General features: G+C 33.1%; 2 protein-coding genes across 3 annotated transcripts; one reads left to right on the forward strand and one right to left on the reverse strand.

The window, feature by feature from the left end:
* The first annotated feature begins 2 nt into the window (after positions 1-2).
* On the forward strand, positions 3-8821 carry LOC105348977 (CCR4-NOT transcription complex subunit 9). Of its 2 annotated transcripts, none has more exons than XM_066072727.1 (9): positions 3-23; positions 1581-1737; positions 3167-3287; positions 4676-4763; positions 5374-5480; positions 6374-6469; positions 7420-7518; positions 7704-7795; positions 8072-8821. In XM_066072727.1, exons 2-9 carry the CDS (start codon positions 1592-1594, stop codon positions 8232-8234), a joined length of 912 nt encoding a protein of 303 aa, XP_065928799.1. In that variant the 5' UTR covers positions 3-23; positions 1581-1591; the 3' UTR covers positions 8235-8821. The 2 variants fall into 2 exon arrangements, with proteins under 2 accessions (XP_065928799.1, XP_065928798.1); XM_066072726.1 differs by lacking the exon at positions 3-23 and adding an exon at positions 172-267.
* A 4127-nt stretch (positions 8822-12948) lies between these two features.
* Positions 12949-20248, reverse strand: LOC105348976 (uncharacterized). The gene is made up of 3 exons (XM_011458599.4): positions 19985-20248; positions 15018-15734; positions 12949-14877 (listed from the first exon to the last, which is right to left on the reverse strand). The coding sequence occupies exons 1-3, from the start codon at positions 20031-20033 to the stop codon at positions 14603-14605; spliced, it is 1041 nt and encodes a 346-aa protein (XP_011456901.3). The 5' UTR covers positions 20034-20248; the 3' UTR covers positions 12949-14602.
* Between the last annotated feature and the right edge of the window lie 4128 nt (positions 20249-24376).

The raw sequence follows: 24376 nt of genomic DNA on the forward strand, positions 1-24376 counted from the left end.
AGAGATCTTTATTCTAGTCCAAGGTGAAATTCAACATTTTAATTTTCATAACTTTGCATCGAATCTAGAAGACGATGATTAAACCTAGTATGAAGGCTTATACAAATAGATTTAGTTTTTAAATATAATATTTTTTTCTGCGAGAAAAGAACATGAACGATCTAACTATATAACTTAGCATCACAATAGCCACTTCCGGTAAAAATTGAGATGTTTTGACTTTAAGTCTCTATTCAGTTTTTATCAGCAGCGAGCCCTTGTTCACAGGTAGGATAAAATAACTGTGTTATTTTAATGGAAATCAATCTTTTTTGCTCTGCTTATCTTATGTTTCCAGCTCTTGACGGACTCAATCACTCAATCATTGAAGTGTACCTTTATAACTGAATTTAAAACACTTGTTTCACTTTAACTGCTTATAGTATGTTTTTATGGGGCGAGCGCATTTATGTTATACAGTGTAGCCGTCTGGATTTCGCTATCAGATTCTTCAGTCGGATCTGCATATCTATTTCTTCATTACACCAGGTCCGGTACAACCACTACTAGTGGTCCACTAGATTTAGCTACGACTTTCGACTTTTTGTTTGTTTTACATAAAGCAAAATCGCATAAAGGTAGCTGAATAAACCTTCTTCAGGTAGGTAAATAAAGCTATGTAGGTAAACCAAGCTACGTCGCTAAATCTAGTGATTGTACAGGACCTGTACACCAAAGGTCGTATGCTCAGTCTAGACATTGTGACATCATTTCAGTAAAGCAGACATCACTCGCACTTTCCGTCAAAGTAAAAATGCTCCAAACAATTTATCTAGAAAATAGCTTACAACATCAAGTTGCAAACCATACTTTGGAAGCAGCAGAATGTTTTATTCATCTTTTTAATACATGGCATGAAATTTACACAGAATTGTGGTTAAGATTCTGACAAAAGAAAATTTAGGATGGCAAAGGATGCAGTTGTTCAATATTTATCTTCAATCACCCAGGCGTTGTTGGTAGAGATCCCAGTGCTTGTCAGTAGTTTGCGTCAGTGAGCTGCTCCTGCTATTATTCAAAATTAAGGTTCATGCTGGTTTATTGCCTTTGCCTAAACATGTGACATACAGCTAACACTCAAATTTTGTTGACTCTCAGAAATGTCTCAATGAAGCATTGTTAACATTAAGACAGAAAAGTAAATTTTGACCAAAATCTTGACCATACCCCTTTAACTTACACAAGTGTCCATACTTTAAGGTCTACTGTTTAAAATACTGTACAATTTATGTATGTAGAATTAATATTAATTTTAGAATTTTTAAGTTTAATAAAGCGATAAAGGACTTCCTCTATCAAAGTTAATTACTGGTGTATATAGAAAATTAGAAATGTTGCACACGTAAGATCAGGTACCATAATGTATGAATTTCTCTCATGTTAGTTCCCAGAATGTTGTATTTTTTTTTATAAGCCTGGATTGTCAATCATTGGAACATACATGTATGTATTTAATATTTTATGTATCTTATAAAAAGAATTTGTATGAAATTGAAACAATATGTAGGGTTACAATAATATAGATGTTTCATACTTTCCAGCAACAAACAAAATGGCAACCGGACAGTTACAAACTGGGATTCCCCCACTGACGCAGGCTCCACCAACCATGTCGCAGGTTGACAGAGAGAAAATTTATCAGTGGATTATAGAGTTGACAAACCCAGAGACAAGGGAAAATGCATTACAAGAATTAAGGTATGCACTGATTGTGTTTATTTATTGAGCCAAAATTTAAACTTATTATCTTTACTCATACATTTACTATAGCTAAAACTAAAATTTTGTAATTGAATAAACTACATGTTGGGTTTATAAAATTCCCCCCCCCCCCCCAAAAAAAAATATCAGAGGTGAAATTAACCTCTTTGATTCCATATACTGTTCAATTTAGATTCCTACTCACAAATTATGTTGGGTTTTTACCCATATTTCCATTGAATCTACCACTGATTTTGAACATAACCAATTCAGCCCAAAGTGAAGATGTTAGATGCCAAAATAAATAGTGTGTTTAGTTCTTTGATCAATAATTGTTAGAAATCTATGGCCAGTCTTGCATTCACTAATGATAATCGTAGATTCCTAATTAAACCTGAAGAATTGATATTCCTGTAGAATCTCGTTTTTATTATGCCCTTCTTCGTAGAAGGGAGGGCATATTGCTTTGCAGCTGTCTGTCGGTGGTCCACCAACAGTTTTCGTTCATTTTCTTTGCAGTGGTTGCACATATTGAAATAAAATTTACAGGTTAATCATAAAAGTATCTAGGTCAAGTTTGATTTTGGGAATGATCAAGCAATTTTCGACAGAGTTATGCCCCTTGAACGTAAAAAGTTTCCTATTATTTGCAGTTTCTGTTCATTTTCTTCGTATAGGATGCATGTATTGAAATGAAACTTGGTATACAGGTTAATCATAATAGGGTCTAGGTCAAGTTGGGTACGATCGAGCAATTTTTTAACAGAGTTATGCCCCTTGGACGTAGAAAAATTCCAAGTATTTGTTGTTTCCTTTCATTTTCTTCACAGATGTTTCCAAGGGAGGGGGGCATAAGTGTTTTACAAACATCTCTTGTTTTTCAGAGAGATTTAACTAAATGAAACAATGATAATCAAATATTTACAAGATTTGATGCAAAACAGTGGAAACACAAAATTAAATACTCACTTAAAATAAGGAATTTACAGTATTGAACGTGGATAAACTACGGGAATTTTTTTTTCACACATAAAGATTTGATTCTGATTGGTTACTTTTTTTCTTTTGTGAAAGGATTCTCACAATGACAAATCATGATAAGTTTACGTATATGCATTTATTTACGATTTCATGTTTTCAGAACACAATATTTTTTCATACCTCTTAAATCTTTAGAGTTTCCCTTCATCATTGATGGATTAAGAATAGAAGATGCAGTGTATTTGTGCAAATGACAAATTTTTTATTAGTTTGCCCACAGAAAGCATACAGTATGCAAGACTGGACTTTGATTTTTGACATAAGAACGAACCCCTAAATTACACAACGACCTAAAGGTTTTATTGATATTTTCTGTGAGAAATTCTCATCTTGATTTTTATTCAAAAAAAGAAGAAGTGCTTAATGAATGTCTGACATTTTGCAGTAAAAAACGGGAAGCTGTGCCTGACTTGGCCCCAATGCTGTGGCATTCATTCGGAACAGTTGCTGCACTTCTACAGGAGATTGTCAATATCTATCCGGCCATCCACCCACCACATCTTACGGTAAAATATGAGACAGTATTGATAGTTATAACCACTTCTCCAACACAATGTGTCTGGTATATTATACTGAAAGAGTTAGACCCAGGAGTTATGTAAAAACACTGACACTGTAAGAATACTCGTTTGAGAGCTTTAAAGAAGATATAGAAAAATATGTATACTGGCACTGTACCAGTTATCGGCTATAATTTTACGTTTTCTTTTCGCATTTCCTTATTTCTTGATATATTGGAATAAAACTTTTCATATTTTAAATTGTGAACTCCTTATTTATCCATCGGTTAGATTATATCATCATTTAGAACCCAAAACATATTGTTTCTGTACTTTTTAGCAAGCCCCGAATTTGCCTATGTTTTATGATTTACTGTACCAGTTATCGGCTTCGTGATAATAACATAGTAAAATCCTTGTACATGTTGATTTATATTCTGCAAAGTGTTGATTGAATTATGTCCCTTGCGGGGTCAGCCTATAGGTCGTAGGGGTTATTATACATAAATTAAACTCATAAAATTATTCTTTTATCATCATACGGTAATACACACAATCGTACGCTAATCAATGCATAATTATACAATCAGGCGTTCAACTGTGCCATGAATCTCTCGGAATTTTGTGAGTTCCTTTTCTTTATAAATGTTATAGGTATTGATATTATATGTCAAATCAAAGAAGGGATATAATTACGCATCACAAAGAGGTCATATTCTATTTTTAACTTATTACGTCACTTCCCCCACAGCTGAAAGTGCAAAGATGTAAATCAGCGGTAAACAATGATCGTTAAAGCTCATGTTTACAACATATTGAAGAAAGTTTTCAAGCAAACTTACTTTTCTTTAATAGAAACAGATGACTGAATTAAAAAATCTCGGATATTCGCGTGTTATAGACCCGAACCCTCAGTTTAGCCGATAACTGGTCTTAGCCGATAACTGGTACAGTACCAGTAGGGTATTCAGATGCAAATTATTATAGATCAAGATAAAAAGTTTGAAGCTTTAAAAAATCTAAAAAATCAAATAACTCTTTGTAGGCAAGGCAGGAGATACATTCATTCCATCAGATTTATATAGTGTCTTCATTGATGTAGGGAAATGTTTTGCTGAAAGTATTAAACTTGTAAAATTAAATACGAATGACTGCTCTCATAATATGTTTCAATCTAATATTGAAGATTTTATTTTAGTGATTCTGTAATTTTTTTTCTGAAGTAAGAAGTAGTTTCTGGTTTTCATGTTGACTTTTGTTCTTCGTAAGTGTGTTAAAAAATAAAATATGAATCAATAGAATTTGTTAAGGATTAAATGCTGATGTGACTGTTGAATATGCTACTTTCTTTGGTTTTTGAGATTTTTAAGATTGTTTTTATGTTGGTTCTGTAGGCCCACCAGTCCAACAGGGTATGCAATGCCCTGGCCTTACTACAGTGTGTGGCCTCACACCCAGAAACCAGATCTGCTTTTCTTCAAGGTGGGCAAGCTTACATTATAATTCTGACTGTAGTTATAAATGTTCAAATGTTTATTGTAAATGTAAAGCAATTTTAAAGTTCACTTTAGTTAAGTCAATCTGGTGACTAAAATCAATTTTTGTAATGTAGATGTAAAAGCTATCATGACCCCATGTTGGACTTCCTGTAAGCTCAAAAATGCAAGTCCAATATGGAGCATTTGAACATAACAATTCTTTTTGTATGCAAAAGGCTTACACAGGCAATGCTTGCGGTCCAATTCATTTAAATGTATATTTACTTAATAAAAAATAAAATCAAAACTCAAAAACAAGGTGGTTAACAAAACAAGTTTACTTCAAATGCATGCAGTTTTGTTTGTAATCGATTTAAGTACCGGTAACAATACACAAAAATGATCACCTTAAAAGCTAAAAGTAGGTCTAGAGTTTTCTGTCAACAAACACATTGCATTAATTTTCCGTTTTTTAATGAATTTGATTTTGAAGTGATCAATAGAAAGATTTTTCCACAGTGTTTAGTCCAGGCACATGATGATATGGATTTCGCATTTATATCGGTAATTGCATTCGTCTAATTGAATAATGCATCCGTTTTATATTTATACAGCTCACATTCCCTTGTTCCTGTATCCGTTTCTTCACACTATCCATAAAACCCGCCCATTTGAATATCTGCGGCTGACCAGTCTGGGTGTAATAGGTGCTCTAGTCAAGGTAACGCTCATTATTTGTCAGTCAACACTGATTTAATTAAATGAATTAGTTTTACAGCTTTGTAGAAATGTCAATACACTCTGTTTGAAGTGTCAACAGAGCTATGGTATTGATTTTTATCCTTTTTTGCTTACGGTAGTTAAATGTTTGAGTCATTGACTCGTTAAGTGCTATCTTTGACTTGAATTTCAATACTGTTTATTATTTTATGATTTCCTTCAGTGAAATTGTCTGGGAAAATTTATTTCCGTTGGATGGTTTTTATTCAACTATTCTGTCAGATATCTGTTTTAGCTATGGTCTGTTTTATTTAATCATACTATTATTTCACTCACAAAGAACTTTTTAATAAAGTGGTTTAGTGTTTTTATGTTTACAAATTGATTTGAAAAATAATATTTTTACCAATATCAAAAGCAGAAATCGATGTACCGGTAATATTTAAAAAAAAATATGGAAATGAATTAATCCTATATTCATTCTTATTTTGTTTTTCATATTTTTTTTCACATGAAAGACAGATATAATTATGGTAGAATTTAAGAACAGGGTCATCATCAAAAAAAAATGTGCAATTGCTAAATTTTTGGGGGGAAAAGTCTTCAAAGGAGAGGGAGAAGTAATTGAAAATTTTATTTGTTACACTTGTTTTTAACTACTTTAAAGATCACTAGATTTATATTGTTAACACAATCATGCCCAAGCATTTGAGATAAAGGGAATCTGACAATGGCTAAGAGTCATATGAATCATCATCATAGGAACACTTTATGCCTACAGTACTTTCCATATTTTATATTCTTAGAGTTGTTTCATCTTTCTAACAACCAAGAGCTCACCAGTTTTTAACGCTGATGATTTTTATTCAACATATGTCTCTTTTTTCCAAACAGACAGATGAACAGGAGGTGATCACTTTTCTGTTGACCACAGAAATAATTCCACTCTGCCTGCGAATAATGGAGGCAGGAAGTGAACTATCAAAAACAGTAAGTGTGGTCACAGCTAGGTTTCTCCTCCCCTCAGGAAGCCCCTCACAATAGCTTCCCTTTGTTTCTGTCCCAGTTAGGCTGCTTGCTTTAGCGGGTTCTTCCAAGGTTGGAATTTAGGGGCAGAAACCTCAGGTTGTTGCTGAGTGTCCTACATTTCTTTTACCTTGTGAATTCCAATGTAAGGGATGTTTTGTGTTATTGTTTTGTTGTCTTTAAAGGATATGTTCATTTTATGGCATTTTACATGTTATATAGTATCTGTTATGGTGCTTGATTGGTCTTCTTCTTAGAGTTTGGTGGAGACCCTTGTTGATAAATACTCTAGCACTTCATGTTGTTTGTTTTGTCAAATTCAAAATTTTGGATCCACTAAAGAGGACTTTTTTAAGTTTGGCTCAGTTTGATGTTCTGTTCTTCATAATTGGTCTTAGGTGTACTGTACATACATGTAGTTCACTTTTAATATTGCAAGATCATATATCGGCATGAACTTTGGCAATGTTGTTAGTCTCAATTCATAATTTTAACAAATATGTGTTCTTTGCAAGGTTTGAGTCTCATGAAAGTATGAGAGACTAATGTTTTGCAAATCAAAAGTGATTTACAGTACATTGTGTATATTTCACATTTTATCTCTGAAATTGTGATAAAACCAGCTTCTTATCTGGCCTTTACAAGTACGGTAAGACAAGGCTAATGGCTTCATTGCAAAATTATTTTTTAACATTAATCTTTTGGGTTACATGAAAATATTTCTCCATACTATTACCGTAAGTATATTATACAGATATCTTATTGACAGTGGAAATACTTTGTTAAGTGCCTGTATAAAGATGAACTTGTGCCAGTTACAAGCAGAAAAAAATTGTTTCACAGTAAGCAAACTGAACTGAGAATAATGTTATTAATTACTATTGAAATCTTTTTTTCTCTTCTCTTCATTTCAGGTAGCTACCTTTATTCTACAGAAGATTCTCTTGGATGAGTTGGGGCTCTCGTACATATGTCAGACATATGAAAGATTTTCTCATGTTGCTATGATTTTAGTAAGTACTCAAAATAAATTCTTTGTATTGCATACTGGTAAGTACTGGTCGAGTATCTGGTACTGATGATGTGTATCTGATAATTTACCTTTCATTAACATGATTAAATATATTTTTCAATGTTTTGATTATGCTCTGTGGAAAACAATTATATTTCATTCTCCTTTAATTTCAAACTTTATCAGGGGAAAATGGTGCTACACTTGTCTAAAGAGATGTCTGCCAGGTTATTGAAACATGTTGTCCGGTGCTATCTGAGGCTGTCTGACAACCCAAGGTCAGTGGTGACATCTAGGTCTTATTAATGGGTACTGTCATAGTTGGCACAGTAAATACACTGGTCTCAAAGATCTTGCTATCACAGAGTTTTAGAGTTAATGTGATTGTAAATATATTCCTTGCAAGTACATTATATTATCATTTGCATATTTTAGACTCCCTTTATGATGTTTTTAGCTTGTCTAACATTTTTGAAATAAGGGAATTTTCAGACATCAAGGTAACCAATGACTGGCCTTTTTTCAACACTGTAACTTTTCTGTATGCTCCACAGGGCCAGAGAGGCACTCCGACAATGTCTGCCTGACCAGCTGAAGGACAACACTTTCTCTAGCTGTATGAAAGACGACAATGCCACCAAGAGATGGCTGATGCAGCTACAACAGAACCTGGAAGCTCCGGGAATTCCGGACCCCCGGAGTATGCCCCTGTCCTGATCCAGGTCATGCAGTACTGATGTTCATAACTCTGTCATGTGAAAAGTTGAAATCAGAACTTATGGAACATGTAAAGAAAGTGAGGGCAGTGAAAGATTTGAATGTTGGATTATGAGATTTTTGGATGTAGATAAGTTGTTGTTTTGTATGTGTTAAAAGGACCTGACTTTAGAGTCACTTTCATAGTGTCAGTGAACTGAAAAATATCAGCAGAAAAGAGAGATGGAGAATTAATTGATTCAATGATGAATTGTTACAGCAAAGTAATTTCTTTTTTGTTTATTTTTATAGTATGAAAAACAAACATGGACATGTACATTTATAACACAAGGGTGGCCATTTTTATGACCTTAAAATGTTAATTTCATTATGCAGGGATCATTTTGTGGTGTTTGATTGTATATCAAGTATGCAAAAATTATGACTTAAATTTTACCAAACACTACAAATTTATTATTCGATTGTGAAGAAATCTCAAGTATTGTTACAAATCAGGGAATTTTGAGTGCTAAAATTCAGCTCTGAAATTTTAGCCATGTTTGTCTAAAGAAAAAGATCCAATTAAAAACTTGAAGATCATGGAAACATTTAAGTGTGATGTATGTTTTTGATAGTGGAGGAGTCAGTGCACTTTGGTTAAACTGTACTAAATTAATTAGTGAATAATGGGCATAAATAAAGTTGCATTGTGTTATGAAAAAATGGGCAAATTTAACATGGGGTGAATTGGAGACTGTCCTATAACCGCAACTGTATGAGGGCAAATCTTTAAAAAGGGGCAAAACCTTTTACAGCTGTGGAAAAAAAACTGAATATATTAGTTTGTAGTTATGGGGATAAAATCCCCAAAGTTTGATTATGTAACCCTACATCAATCATAACATAAAAGTGCATGTTTTCTTTTAAGAACATACAAGTTACAGTAAAACTCGTTTAGTACGAACAAGAATATAGCGAATTCTCAGATGTAGCGAATTTTTTTGAGTCCCCGGTAAAATTCTTAAGAAATCTTTGCAAAATTTTACGGTTATTAGGAAATCGGATATAACGAATTTAAGGATATAGCAAACTGATTCTGAGTTCCGTAGAGGTTAATAACGAAATTTAATACTTACCGATTTTTGTACAGTTAAAAAAGTTTGCACTACCATTTACTATGATAGTTAGAATTAATTTATTTTCGCAGAAAGTCTTCAATTTACTATCCGATTTTAAAGGTATTAAAAGAATGTATTTTTTTTCTAAGCTCAATTAGGAAAAATTGAAGTCTGGTTAAAGAAAACATATATATAGTGAGTTCGCTATAGTTATTATTAAGAATTCGTTATAATGATATAACGCATTACGGATATAACGAAGTAAATCCATTGGTCCCTAGGAATTCGCTATAACCGACTTTTACTGTATTTATTTTTGGGAGTTGATTTTAATCAACTCTCCTATGCAGTTACTCTGGCAAACCGAAACTGAAACTGTTTGGACCTAAGCACAAATCATCACCGCTGACAAGAGTTAGTTCTTGAAAATAATCGATAAATTCGATGTAATGTACGCTGAAGCATTTTTTTTTTAAAGGAAACTTATAAATATTCCTAAGAAATAGTCAGATTTTAAATAGTACGAACAATTTAGAAGTTTTTTGCAGTCGTATGTATTCCTACGCCAGAGTTCAATATAGTCTAGTTCAACCATCGGCTGTCTCCGTACATCTCCGACAAGCAGAGAGTCAGTCTATATTTATAGGTCGCATCATCAAGCTATCACGTGACCTGGTATTTCTTACTTGTCGGAGGTTAACGGAGACAGCCGAGCATCTGGTTGAACGAGACTAGAGTTCATTATTGGTTGGATCCATACACTTTTTGAAATATTTCGAATACCGATACATAATTTGATGAAATCAATTCTATTTTTAAATATTACACAACATGATTCATAAGAGGTTTTCTCGAAATTCTTGTCGGAAAAGTCCGAGGATCCATACTATAAAAATATGCGTAATTCAAATAGAGATTATAAACTACTTGCCAAGCAAAATAACATATCATTGATTTTAAGATAAATAATAATCGATTAAATCATCTCCCGTCAGTACTTCAGTACTTTGATTTAATAGTGTAACTATGTAGTAACCTCTTATAATACAATGTGATACCCACTATTGATGTAAGGTTGTATTTGTGGTCAATATCCTGGCCAATTATTGATCTAATTTTATCATTAACGAACTACCTAACCGTCCATTAATGAAACAATTTCAAAATCATTTAAAAAATGGTCAATATTCACTATAAATGATATAAAATAAAAACGCAAAATAAATACATATGTACATCGTCGACATTAATGATATAATTTTAATGGATTGACTTTAACCATTTATGATACAATATTGTATGAAACAGCAATATTTTGAAATTAGGTGCTATTACAAATAGGAATGGAAAAACTCATTCAAAGGACATCAATCCTGAAAAAGGTGAGTTGCCTACCCAGATGTACTTCCTGCATTTGACAAGAGCGGGTCTGACTTTATTTTGTTAAAATGTTATGCTTTAAGTTTTTTCTGGTCCATTTTTCTCACTTTAAGTGTACAAAGCATCTTTTTTCTTTATTTATTTCTCAATTGTAAAGACTTTTATTTGGGGGGGGGGGGGGGTGTAGTTCGTTCTACATTTGTATTTCGTTTATGTCAAATTTCACTAACTTTTAACACAGTCGTAAAAAGTGGGGGAGGGGGACTTTTTGTTCTAAATTATTCTTCTATACGCATAGTTGAGAAAAGTGACTGTTTCAAAAAAAAAATTATTGGTGAAAGGACCCCTTCTCCTTCCCATGATGCTACGTTTGCATGCACGACATAATTTGTTCAGATTTTATGTATACCGGTGCACGCGAGAGCATGCATATTTATTTGTAGACATCCCTGACCAAAGTTTTTTTATCCAACTTTTGGTTCATATCGCATACATAATATAATGAAGAATTCTGTCCAAATCAATCAAAATAAATCAATGGATTGCAATTAAGAATTATCTGTAAAATATTTTTTCTTTATAAAATATTCATTTCACTATATACCATTCCCTGAAGATTTGTCAAAATAAATCACCAGTGATGCACGACAAAGGGCTGCAATGAAAGCAGTCCAATCTATAATGTTTCTCTTTACAAATATTAATTTTCTAGTATACCATTGCGTGAAAACGATCAGAAGTGATGTTTTTATTTTTTTATGATATTGTCATAATTCATAATTTGTAAACCAAAAAGACTTCTCGTCTGAATACTCAGCGATTAATGGATTATTTGAATATAGTCAATTTGACATTATATAGAATGTAAATATATTATTAAAAAAATATATATATATATATGTTGCAGAATTTTATGGGTGAGCAAAAATATCTCGATCTTTAAAAGCAGAGAAACGGATCTCTTTCTATAGACTGTTCATAGATATTTTTATTCAAGTTCATGCATAGGCGTCAGAACCGGGGGGGGGGGGGGGGGATGAACTATCACCATACCCCCCCCCCCCCCCCCCCCTCCCCCCATTTTTTTCGGTTGTCAAGATTTCTGATGTCTTTCAATTTGCTTCCGACGCCACTGTCATGTAACTTGTTTTTCGGGGTTTAGCTCGTTTTTTAACATTTCCTTTTATCTAAAATAAGTATATGATATTATTTTATTTCAGTTTTTATCAACAAGGTTTTCAGAACGAGCTTACCATTTAAACTCATGACAACGTCTTTCTCTTCACATATGACATTAACTCTCTAGAATGCGTGCTCATTACTCAAAATAGGACCTCCATATGTGGGCAATAGTCATTGTTCTTATAAACATGCGTCTATAAACATGAAACCTTAATCTGAAACCAAGTGAATAAATAGAAACTCTTTTAGCTGCGTGACATAGGGATAATATAATTTCCCAATTGTTTTTATATCTATCTTATTATTAGTGCTTGTAAGATATTGTTTTATTTTATATTGGCAAACAGAGTCTGTGCCCTGGTAGGGCGCCGTGATAACCACGTAAAGAACAGTACTTGCTTACAAAATGATAATAACCCCCCCCCCCCCCACACACACACACAAATGAAACCCTCGGCATGCTTATTCGTTTGTATTATCACTCTTGTAAATAATAAGTTCTAAAAAAAATTTTCAAAAACTATGATAATTAAATAAAAATTGTGCTTCAAATATATTCTTTTATGAATTTCAAAAGGTAAAAATTAATGTGCAACACCCAAAAATGATTATTAATCACTTTTTTCAAATTTATTCATTAGGGCTCTAATGAGGATACCTCCTTGCGGTTAGAGCTGGGCAGTGTCATAATATTTGTGATAGCTAATATAATATTCTCCCTTCGGAATTTTTGAGTTTGTCCTCGGTGATTGGATCCGGTTTTAATGGCCCGGGTTTTCTTAGAACCTATTATTAATCGCAGAATGATTACTTTCCGTTCATTAAAAGTCAGTTTCTAACTATTATTTTATATGTTTTAACGGAATTAAACATGAATAATAAAGTTTTTTCTAAGTAAGTTCACAAACATCGAATCAATGAGATTGATTAATTATTAATGAAGAAAATTAAAATTATCGATCTGCCCCGGCTTCTATTTTGCCCCGGCCCGGGTTTGCCCCGACCCATTTATCAAGACTCGATCTAAACAGAACATGCATGTTATCAAACATGCATAATTTTTTATTTACATGGCTGAAGTTGATCCAATAGAAAGGACCATTTGGTAGGAATGATGCAATATAAAAATATATCATTAATGGTCAACGATGTACTTATTTTGAATTTTCAATGTAAAATATAATAAATCTATCTACTAGTATCTGATTCACTTTTCAGCGCACAGAGAAATAGACAGAGGGACGTGTATAATGCTCGTGTTTACAACAGTACTTATGCATACATATTCATATCATCAATGGTTGAAATCCATCCACTAATGCAATAAAATATACCATTAATGGTCAACGATGTACTACTTTGCACGTTTTTATCATATAGTAAGTAAGTAAATAATTTATTATAGTGACGTGTGTTTCAATCGAACATATACACATTGAAATATAACACATATTGTCACACCCGGCCCATCGGACCTATATGTCACTGTTTTAAATTTTAATACAAATATAAAAGTCAGCATGGAAATTTGGTTTGTCTTATCCTGAAAGCTTTAAATATGAATTGAGCACATTGTCGGGGAAAGTTGCAGAGTAATGTTTTAAATAAATCATTGTCATTAAAACTTATATATTGTATCATTTGGAGTGGAATTTTGATCAACATTCCACACAATACAATTTTAGAAGGGATTTGAGGATATAATCTGTATTAAATTACTAGTAGTTTCTGTGTGACATTGAACAGAATACATGTAGTATGATCTTACCCCTTGACATTCAGGATTGCTACATAAAGCGCGAAATTATATTTGCTCAAATCATTGAAAAAGGGAGGGGTAAGAAAGATTTTGATAATGAAAAAAAGCGAATGCTGTACATATACTAAAGCAAGCTGGATCGTCAACAAATTTCCCATCAGATTTGCCTTAAATTTAAAAAAAAATGATGTTTTGGCCACAATTTATTTGTTAGTATTGAAAAACTCCAATTATTATTTTTAGATTTGAAATTAGAATATTTTTGTATACATGTATATTTAGGCATAGCTCTTTATTTTAAGATAAAAATGATATTCTTTGTATTGAATTGGCCACAACCACCCAACCACCAAAATGGGCGTGCCTTATAGCATAACCGCAAAAAGGTATTGGCTGCGCCTCGTAGTAATACTACATAACATGTGCTTCATGAAAAAATAGTGGTTTCAAAATGTTGTTTTAAAGTGTAGAAATTGGAAATAATATAAATATAAGTAATAAATAATCATTCTTTGAATATTATGAGGTGATAATTTCGGTCGGAGCTTGGTCAAATCTATCATAAAGCCCTTCGGGCTTTATTGGATCATATAATATACTAAAAAAATGATTCCTTATTCCTGAAGTAAATAATGGACATAATGAAGCACTCTTCATTAAATTTTTCAATTCTCAAAGAATGATTCCTTATTCCTTAATTAAGTTAATAATGGACATAATGAAGCACTCTGTAAAACGAAATCCTAGTTTAATTTGGGGAGGGGGTCTCTGGCGTTTTTTTATGGTAAATGCACGAAATGAGTTGAATAAAAGTAAGTATGAAAGTACATAAGGATCTATCTTTACGGGACAAATGACTGTAATATAGTTCGTATTATACAGAGATTATGGAACAATGTTCTAGAAGCCAAATATTGTTGCGATTATCAACATTTGTACAAAAAAGCACATTAGACATAGCTTTCAAGCTTGTAATAAGTATAGCCATCCATCTGAGTGAAGTCAGTTACCAGAGTGTATATTTCAGGATACAACAGACAGGTATTAGACTGCTTCTCATGCGTGAAAGAGCGACATGTTTGGAAGTCCCTTAAACACGTGACCGAGCACATGATTGGCGATTTTGTCACTGATTGGTGGATGAACGACGCAGTTGGAATGGCGCCAAGACGCACGCCTTTGAACGTGGCAGAATACTGAGTGGCTGCGTTACCAAAGGTGGCATCTGAAAATAATGATAGATTTAAATATATGAAACTTCATTGTGTATGTACAAACAGATTTAAAGTAACTTTGTCTCTGCAGGGATTTAAACAATACATCTTTTTAACACCTTACAACGGATTTATCATGATATAAACTTACTAAATTTCCATCTGTTTTTTGAAACACAATCAATGAGAACGTCCAAGTCTTTATGTTGCACAAGACCTATGCAGGTAACCATTCCTGAAAAGGTTCGCGGTACACTCTCGTTGAACATACCCCCTACACGTAGTTTTCCCGGAGTGATCAGGGGTCGGTTGACGTCGTCGCCGCTGCCTCCTTCATCCTGGTTTTTTGGATCATCTTTATGTAGTTCCACGTTTTTGGCAACAATTGTAATTAATTTTTTACCGCCTGTATCCACCGAGACGCCAAACTTTTGCCACATATTGAGCACGACCTCATTAATCTTCTCGTTGACCAGGTAGGTTTCCGGACTTTTGGTTATTCTTCGGAAAGCTTTGAATAAACCATTTTCTATCCAGGCAGCCAGTTGGAAAGATCCGTCATTCGACAGATAGTCAAATACCGGACCGGATGTCCGAGGGTAGACGTACACAGAAATCCCGTAATCAGTGGAAACGTCGATTGTGACGTTAGGAACGTCAACGTCAAAGAAGAAACCAGCAGGGATTACCACGGACTTGTCATTGTCGGTGCCACTGGTAATGGGGTAACGTGCCGCAAAATCCAGGGACCGACACAGCGGGTGAACTTCGTGTATGTTCGACTGCAAAACTTCATACTTGCACGTATTGGGCAGTAGCGGCCATTTCAGGAGTGGAGAGATGACCGATTCGGTTCCTTTAAATATACCTGTGAAATAAAACAAACTCTACATTCGCATTTACCACACTCATGTATAGATGGAGGATAATCTTACTGAACATAAAGTTCTTATCTCATCGGCAAAGTTATATACCATGTATGCGCCTAAGAGGCAGTATAAATATACCACCATACATTAATTAAGGTGGGGTGCGGGTTTACCTCACGGGAAAACATATCCTAAAAGTTTGTGAAATTGTTTCTTAAGATTTACAGTTCATTATCTATATTTTTTACCAACTTTGCCTACGTTATCTTTATGTAATACCACCTCAACTTAGTATTGTTAGTGTTGCTGTTTTGGCGCTTTTCTAATGAAATATAAAGGAACATTAGCATAGTGACAGTTTAAATATCAGAATGGTTGACGCATTTAAAAAAAAAGATTTGTAATTTTAAAATCATATGGTGGCATAGATCTGCCACCACTTGTCAGATAATTATGTTAACTTCTCATATGATAATGTCGACTTGTCAGATATTTATGTCAACTTGTCAGATCTTTATGTTGACTTGTCAGAAAATAACCATAGTGACTAGAGACTCAATATTTTGTTTTCAAAGCGTGTTAGTGCCACTAACTGCCATTTACTTGTCATCATAATATCATGTAAGTCGACATAAATATCTGACAAGTTTACATAATCATCTGACAAGTAGACATAAAGATCTGACAAGTTAACATAATTATCTGTCATGTCGACATAAAGATCTGACAAGTTAACATAATTTTCTGACAGAAAAAATAATATGGCCACTAGTTTAAAGAAAATTATCATTCTATGGTGGCATAGATCTGCCACCACTTGTCAGATAATTATGTCGACTTGTCAGATCTTGATGTCGACTTGTCAGATAATTATGTTAACTTGTCAGTTCTTTAAATCGACTTGTCACTTATTCACGTGGTTAATAATTCAACACTTTAACCTTTCCACGCCCAATTTGTGCCATCCATTTGAAATAATATTTTCTGACAAGTCGACATAAGGATCTGACAAGTTGGCACAGTCATCTTTTAAGTCGATATAATTATTTAACAAGTCGACATAATTATCTGACAAGTCGACATAATTATTTGACAGGACGACATAACATCTGACAAGACAACATCAGATCTTTATATCGACTTGACAGATATTTAAAAGATCTTGTCAGATCTTTATGTCGACTTGTCAGATGATAATGTAAACTTGTCAGATATTTATGTTGACTTATATGATATTATGATGACAAGTACATGGCAGTTAGTTGCACTTACACGCTTTGACAACAAAATATTGAGTTTCTAGTCACTATGGTTATTTTCTGACAAGTCAACATAAAGATCTGACAAGTTGACATAAATATCTGAGAAGTCGACATTATCATTTGAGAAGTTAACATAATTATCTGACAAGTGGTGGCAGATATATGCCACCAAAATCATTCATATTGTAAGTCGACTTGTCAGATAATGATGTTGACTTGTCATATGTTATGTCGCCTTATCAAATAATTATGTCGACTTGTCAAATAATTATATCGACTTAAAAGATGATTATGTCGACTTGTCAGAAATTATTATTTCAAATGGATGGCACAAATTGGGCGTGGAAAGATAAAAGTGTTGAATTCTTAAACACGTGAATAACTGACAAGTGAACATAATTATCTGACAAGTCGACATCAAGATCTGACAAGTCGACATAATTATCTGACAAGTGTGGCAGATCTATGCCACCATAAAACCAAGTGTCAAATCTGAATCATCAGTTGAGGGGAAAATTGAAATTGTATGACGACACCCTTTCCAAAACGGGAAAATCCCCTTCTTTTATTTTTTTTTTTAATAATACAGGAGCATTTTGCCGGAAAACGAAACTAACATCACACCACGAAAATTTAACACGGTAGCACAGGCACCTGGCGTTATATATTTTTCTCATGATAGAAAATATGTACACTCTATCTAATAATACACACAGTACACATCGCCGCCATATTATAAGTGTCACATCAGGTTGAATTTTTGCTTGAAACTCATCGGTGAAATTATTTTGCGATCCTCTCCGTCTTCCGATCGGCCCTTCAACATATTAGCTTAGAACGGATTCAAACCAAAACGGCGTATAACACCTGTCGTTTATAAAAATCACACCTCAATTTGCATCTTCTGCCTTATATATGCGATGAAAAGCAGTTTTAGGTATGCTTTTCTTAGCATTAGCTTATTATGTAGATTGTTATATTTTATATTAGAGTTTTCAATAATGCTATACAGAGCTTTCCTTCTCAGCGAGATTAGAATAGTCTTAATTGGTTTGGCCATGCATTCAGCTCTCTTCAGCGCTCATTTTTAAGGTAGCTCACTACACCAAGGCTTACTAGTATACTTTTTATTTTTATTTACTTCACGAGAAGGCAGATTAAATATTTTAATTAATTGTTTGTATCAATCGAATAGGTTTAATATCATCATAGCTTAATGACAATAGTATCGGACTGAATTGAGAGCCGCAGATGACGAGTTTGAAAATGCCTGGAGTTTTTGTTTATATTTACTGAAACATTTTTTGAAAATCATAATTTTAAAAATCTAAAATTGCGCATTTTTTTTTTTGCTTTTTCGACTTATATATTTCTTATTTATCATGTTATCTTTCATAATCATGTATTTTTCTGCTGATTTGAGAAACTTTTTGAAGGTGTAGTGAACCACCTTAAAATTAGAAAGTAAAACTGGTAATAATCCAATGATCCATTAATCCAATGAAATAATCCAAACTGCATGTCTAAAATGATTCTATATCGTTGGAACCCATGGTTTTCTACACGTTGCACTGCTTACAAGAGCATTTTTAAAAGTGATAGAAACCCAGGGGTTCCGACGACGATGTTGCTAACCTTGTATTAATTTTCATTGCGCTATAGGAGGAATATGATATCAAAAACATGCGCGGGGTTTTTAATGCTAAGCTTAAATTGATATTTGAGACGTTATGGCGATTTACAGTATGTGTTGAGAGGGAAATCGGACAAGTGTAAAACCTTAACTTACCCCCCCCCCCCCTCGCTTTCCTCATGAACCAACGGAAGAATTTCAATCTTTCCTTGTCAGTAATCCGTTGCTTTATTTTTCTGTAACGTGGATTTTTAAGCAATCTTTTTTTTTCTTTTTTCTTTTAGAATTTTTCCCGCTTTGCTTATTTTACTGACATCATCAAGGTAATGACATATAATGAACATATTATAATTCAACAATTAGGCAAATTCCTATATACCGGTATACTGTTTTCTTACATATACAATAAACATATGTTTAATTCAAAAACATATGTTCAATTCAAACGAACTAATAAAAAATATGAACATATTGATATACATGTGCCATTAATTAAATTATAAAAAAGAAAATATAATTTCTAAATTAAAAAACATTATCTCGTTTTCCCTATAATTGTTCATATGTTTGTATTCTTGTAAATATGTTATGATAATCTCCATTGGGAGGAAAGAAAGAAACAAAGAAAATACACCTGCAAACGGTTTCGCCTCGGTCTCAAATTCGCCCAGGCAACAACATGCAGTTGTGCTTAAAAAGGGATAATTTAAGACATTAGAATTCACCACGCCTTAAATTTGCCCGCTGACAATTTTCATTTTTTTTTTTTTTTGCATTACTAAATGCGCAACAAATGGAAAACCCAACCCCATTTCTGTCTCTGAACGGTCTTTGTAATTAAACGTCCGTTGAAACAAAGAGATTAATTTTATGAAAGGTTAAAGGTGATTAGCAGTGACTGTCCTTTTATTAAGATAGTACTATTCTTATCAAATTTCTAAACAATTTCAGTCTTCATTCTATGATTTTATAACAATATGAAATGATTTCAAACTGAAATGATTTGTAGCCCTCAAGTATTGCAAATAAATGTATAAATCTTTTTTTTTTTTATAATGATTAGAATATCTAATGCAAACGAAAATTCAAGTAATAAACATTAAATCATTAGCCCAAATACATTGTAATTAAGTGGTTTCTAGCCGTAAAAGCGGTAATCTAAAGACCATACATTGTAATTATTTTTTTGTACAACTTTTTCAATGGTCATAAATAAACAAAGTTTTGAGATATTTTAGTTCTTAAAATCTTCAACATCTGTACTATTTTTGAAATGTAGTCATGCACCGCAAAATGTTTTTGAAAAGTAAGGTATGCGAAAAATGGACAACGCATGTACATGCATGGTACTTACCGGCAGAAATGTATAAAACCACCAGCAGCGTTATTCCATATGCATCCATGGTCTGCAGCTTAAAAGCATTAATACCAATTAGTAAGCATTAGCAGCAACGCTAGAAACAAGCACACGAGTATAATGATGAGTTTGCTGATGTCACCGGTGATCTATAAGTCGTTGTTTACGACCGAATCCCGGCTTCCAAAGACCCTGGTCCCTTTTTATTCTTGGTCTATGCACACCAAGCGGATTTAACCGTAAATGTCATTAATTGATTTTATTCTTTTTTATTGCAATTTTACTGCTTCCAAACAACGGTTTGACATCGGAAATCAAAGAATATCGGTAATTGGATGGGCACATTTCAAAAAACTAAATTTGATAATGGATTTGATAAGAAACGATAACTAACTCTAATGATTTGCAAATGTTGGTTAGAAAGAATAAATTACAGAACCCCTCCCAAAATACAACAAATTAAATTGCAATTCTACAATTCAAGAGGGTTGGATGGTTGTGGTCATTTTTAGACTTTATAAATCTCTATAAACAGAAGAGCTTTGTATGAAGATATACAGAAAAACAATAAAATTTTAGGTCTAGCGTATTATTAGGAAATTTTCTTCACTAAATACTTGTTTATGGCTAAAGAAATCCGGTCTAAAATTTTAATGTAGATGTTACATGGTTGATTTGTTGGCAATTGAGCCGCCTTAAACTCATGCATTATACCTTGAAAAATTCTCGACAGCTTCTTTACAGCTTACTATCAATAAGAAAAGGATTCATTGCCTGATTTTCATGATAATTGATAATTGTAGAAACAAACTTCAAATAATGTATAGTGCAAAACAACTTTATTTCCAATTAACTTTTCTTAGCTTACTAAAACAGTCTACCCAAATGGCGTCTTGGTGTGTTATTTCCGTCGCCATAGTCCCCTATTTGCACTGGCTTTTGTGCCCGTGATATTTCCCTCCAGACAGAATACTGTAAACGTACTATATTTAGCGTGTACTATATTTGGCGGAAATTAGTTTTTGAACAAGTTTGCGTGGATTTGAATTAGCGTACTCCTAAATGTGACTATTCTTATACATATATGCATGACATTTAGCGATGTACTTGATTTAGCGGAAGCAGCATTTCGCCAAAAGCTCTAAATAGAATACACAGCCAAATGTAGTACGTTTACAGTAGTTTTATATAGCAGTGTCCTTGCCAAGGGGGGATGAGTATATTGAAGATTTTCCGTTGAAAAGCTTGCTATACATAGAGAATAATACATACCCTTTTCCATATCACAGCCTGTATCAGCCCAAGACTCCAATATCAGCCCGAGGGCCGAGGGCCCGAGGGATGATATTGGTCGAGGGCTGATACAGGCTGTGATATGGAAAAAGGGTATTTATTATTATATTTATTACATACTTAGTAATAAATTATTTAAAAAGGCATCAACTTGAACAAATTGATTTTAAATATTATCTGAAATTAGTCTGTATATGTATTAAATAAAAATATGAGATTTTATTGTTTTACCAACATGTAGCTACAGAACTGGAATTTCCTCGTGTTTTAAAATTAAATGTTCCAAAACTGAAGTTTTTAATTGCATTTAAAAATGTCGACTGCAAGAAATGTTTCATTTTTCATCTGTAAACATGCACAAATGCCGAAACGGACAAAGGCAGAGGAGTTCCGCAAGGGGTGTGATACGGATCCGTATCAGCCCTAGGGCTGATAACCTGTATCAGCCCCGGAGGCCGATATGAGTTGTGTGATGTCATCTGTATCACATGTATGCCAAAAACCTGTATTTATTAGTAAGTATGTAATAAAGTGTGATATCCTTTTTTTAATAGCCAGATTTCCCGCAAGGAATGCCTATTTTAAGTAATATTACTTAAAAATATACATGTACGTTATATCAAATGTATCTCCCGAAACCGGCCGATATATTATCATTATAATGATAGATGCTTGATGAAGTCATCATGAATAATATGTTTAGCTTTTCTCAAAAACTATCAGGCCAATCTTGATCGAATAGTGTGTATCATTTGAAGAGATAGGAGTCAAACATTGCGGAAATAACCTCTTTTATCATACTTTTTGGGTTAAAATTCAAAACTGATTTTATTGTATTTTCAAAATCTTCCTATCTTTTCCAGGACAGCAGACAACTTGACTTACGGATAGGCTGAGAAACTGAATTCGTGGCCTAAAGCATGGGACAAGAGTACTTTTGATTATAAAGCGAAAAAAGCATTCTATTAAAAACGCTTTTAAACTACAAATTCTATTCAAATATTCAAATTTTAAAACTAAAAATGAAGTTTTCTCAAAATTCTATAATAAATTGTGGCACAGGCACATGGCGTTTTATATTTTTCTCATAATAAAAATATAGGCCCTCTAATAAATAATACACAAGGTGTGTATCATTAGGTAGAGAGTGTATTCGTTTATTATGAGAAAAATATATATCATCAGGTGCCTGTGATTTTGAAATTTAAGGTAGATCTGATGGATAATTTGTTAATCCTCCTCCTATATTCCTTCACAATATACAAAACTTTTAGGTAAATTAAGATTATCATCTCATTGCCTTACCGTCGTAATTTTCATGTATATGTCTATAAGCTGTATAGCTGTTGACCAATAAACAATACAATATATATTCGTTAAAACCGTGTTCTCTATAACTCACTGAATAACAGTGAAAAACTAGCAATCGCAGGGTTGGGCGTACTAGGGGTTGTTGACAGCGAATTTTTTTTTTTTTTTATCATGTATGCGTTTTTCTTAAAAGATTTTAAATATAAGCCTCTTATCTATACCATTAACAGATTAAGAAATTTTAATGCTTCAAAAGATATGGATGGGATTTTGTCTTATTTGGTGTAAGCTCGCTGGATCTTTCTTTGGCTGTTATTGAATGACCAAGTCTGAAATTATAAAAAAGCAATGTTAAAAAAACCCCCAAGGAAGCAATCAAAATTATACGCCAAATATTATTGAAATTAGTTCCAAAAATAGTTAACTTTATTACCGCAAACCGAAAGATTAATTAACCAAATGTAAAAACATATCTTAATACATGTATTGAATAATGTATACAAAAATATTACATCAATATATACTGTTAAGAGAACCGATTGTGGTTCTATAGAAACTGACAGGGCTTTTAAAATCTACACGATTAAGTTCTATCCGGTTTATCAATTGGTCAAAACCTTCAGCAACCTAAGAAAAATCACGGACTGCACGAAATAATCATGGTGTGTCAAACTCAAATCCCCTTATAAAACGACTTTGCTGTTTCGTTTATCCAACGTTGTGATGTAAATTATCAATAATTTGGTTAATTTTTTTCTTTCTCTTTACGATCAATTTATTAATATATTCTATAAAAGAAATAAGTAAATATAAACATTACGTACCTAAAAGATTTTCTTCGATGATTCATGCGGAATTAGAAGGAAGCGTTGATTGCAGAAAAAAAAATTACATATCCCGCGTCATCGGGTTCTGTATTTTTTTCTTCGACATCGCGACCTTCATGTTTGCAAGATACATAAAAAACCAACCAACCAAACAAACAAACAAACAAAAAATTAAAAAAAAAACAACAAAAAATACACCCCCCTCCCCCCCCCCCAACAAACAAAAATAAAAATACCTCCCCCCCCCCCCCCCCCCCAACAAACATTTTATTGTTTTTAATTTATTTAACTATTTCAATAATTCAATAACATATGGCAATGATGTTGTTAGGAATTAAAAAAAGGCCCGTAAATAATTGAAATGACCTCAATTTCCTGTCTGTAGGCAGAGTTGTAAGTTGCAATGAATATTGTTACAAGTTCCGCTGGCGCTGCGCCCGATCGATATTATTGTTGTCTTTGACAGGAAATTAAAAGGAATTTTAAGAAGCTGCCTTGCATTCCAGTTGGAACTACTAATCTGCTTGGTATATATACAGAATTAATTAATATCTACAACCATATCTTGATGTTTTGATTGATGAAAAATATTACTAAAATCATATCAAAGATAATTATATTCATATTCCTGAAATAAAGAGGAAGGTATTTTAAAAATTGATTTTACAGTTTCTTTGTTAAAATGTTAGAAAATCCAAAATCCGGACGTAACTGATACGTTTTTCAACTCCGGTGTTATCTTAAAAATTCACAACAAAACTTTTAGAATAAAATAACGATTTTTTTTTTCTAATTAAACTCCGCTCTAAAAGTTCGGTCTGTTAAAACAGCATTTCTAAAGCGTAAAATCTGAATCCCTTGATATTCAAATTTTAAACTTCTGTTGAAAGCGAATTGGCAATGTTAATGATTGCTCACCAATCACTGATTTTCCATTCATTAATACTTGTCTCTCTTG

This window comes from Magallana gigas, chromosome 2, assembly GCF_963853765.1.
Source record: "Magallana gigas chromosome 2, xbMagGiga1.1, whole genome shotgun sequence".
Taxonomy (NCBI): domain Eukaryota; kingdom Metazoa; phylum Mollusca; class Bivalvia; order Ostreida; family Ostreidae; genus Magallana; species Magallana gigas.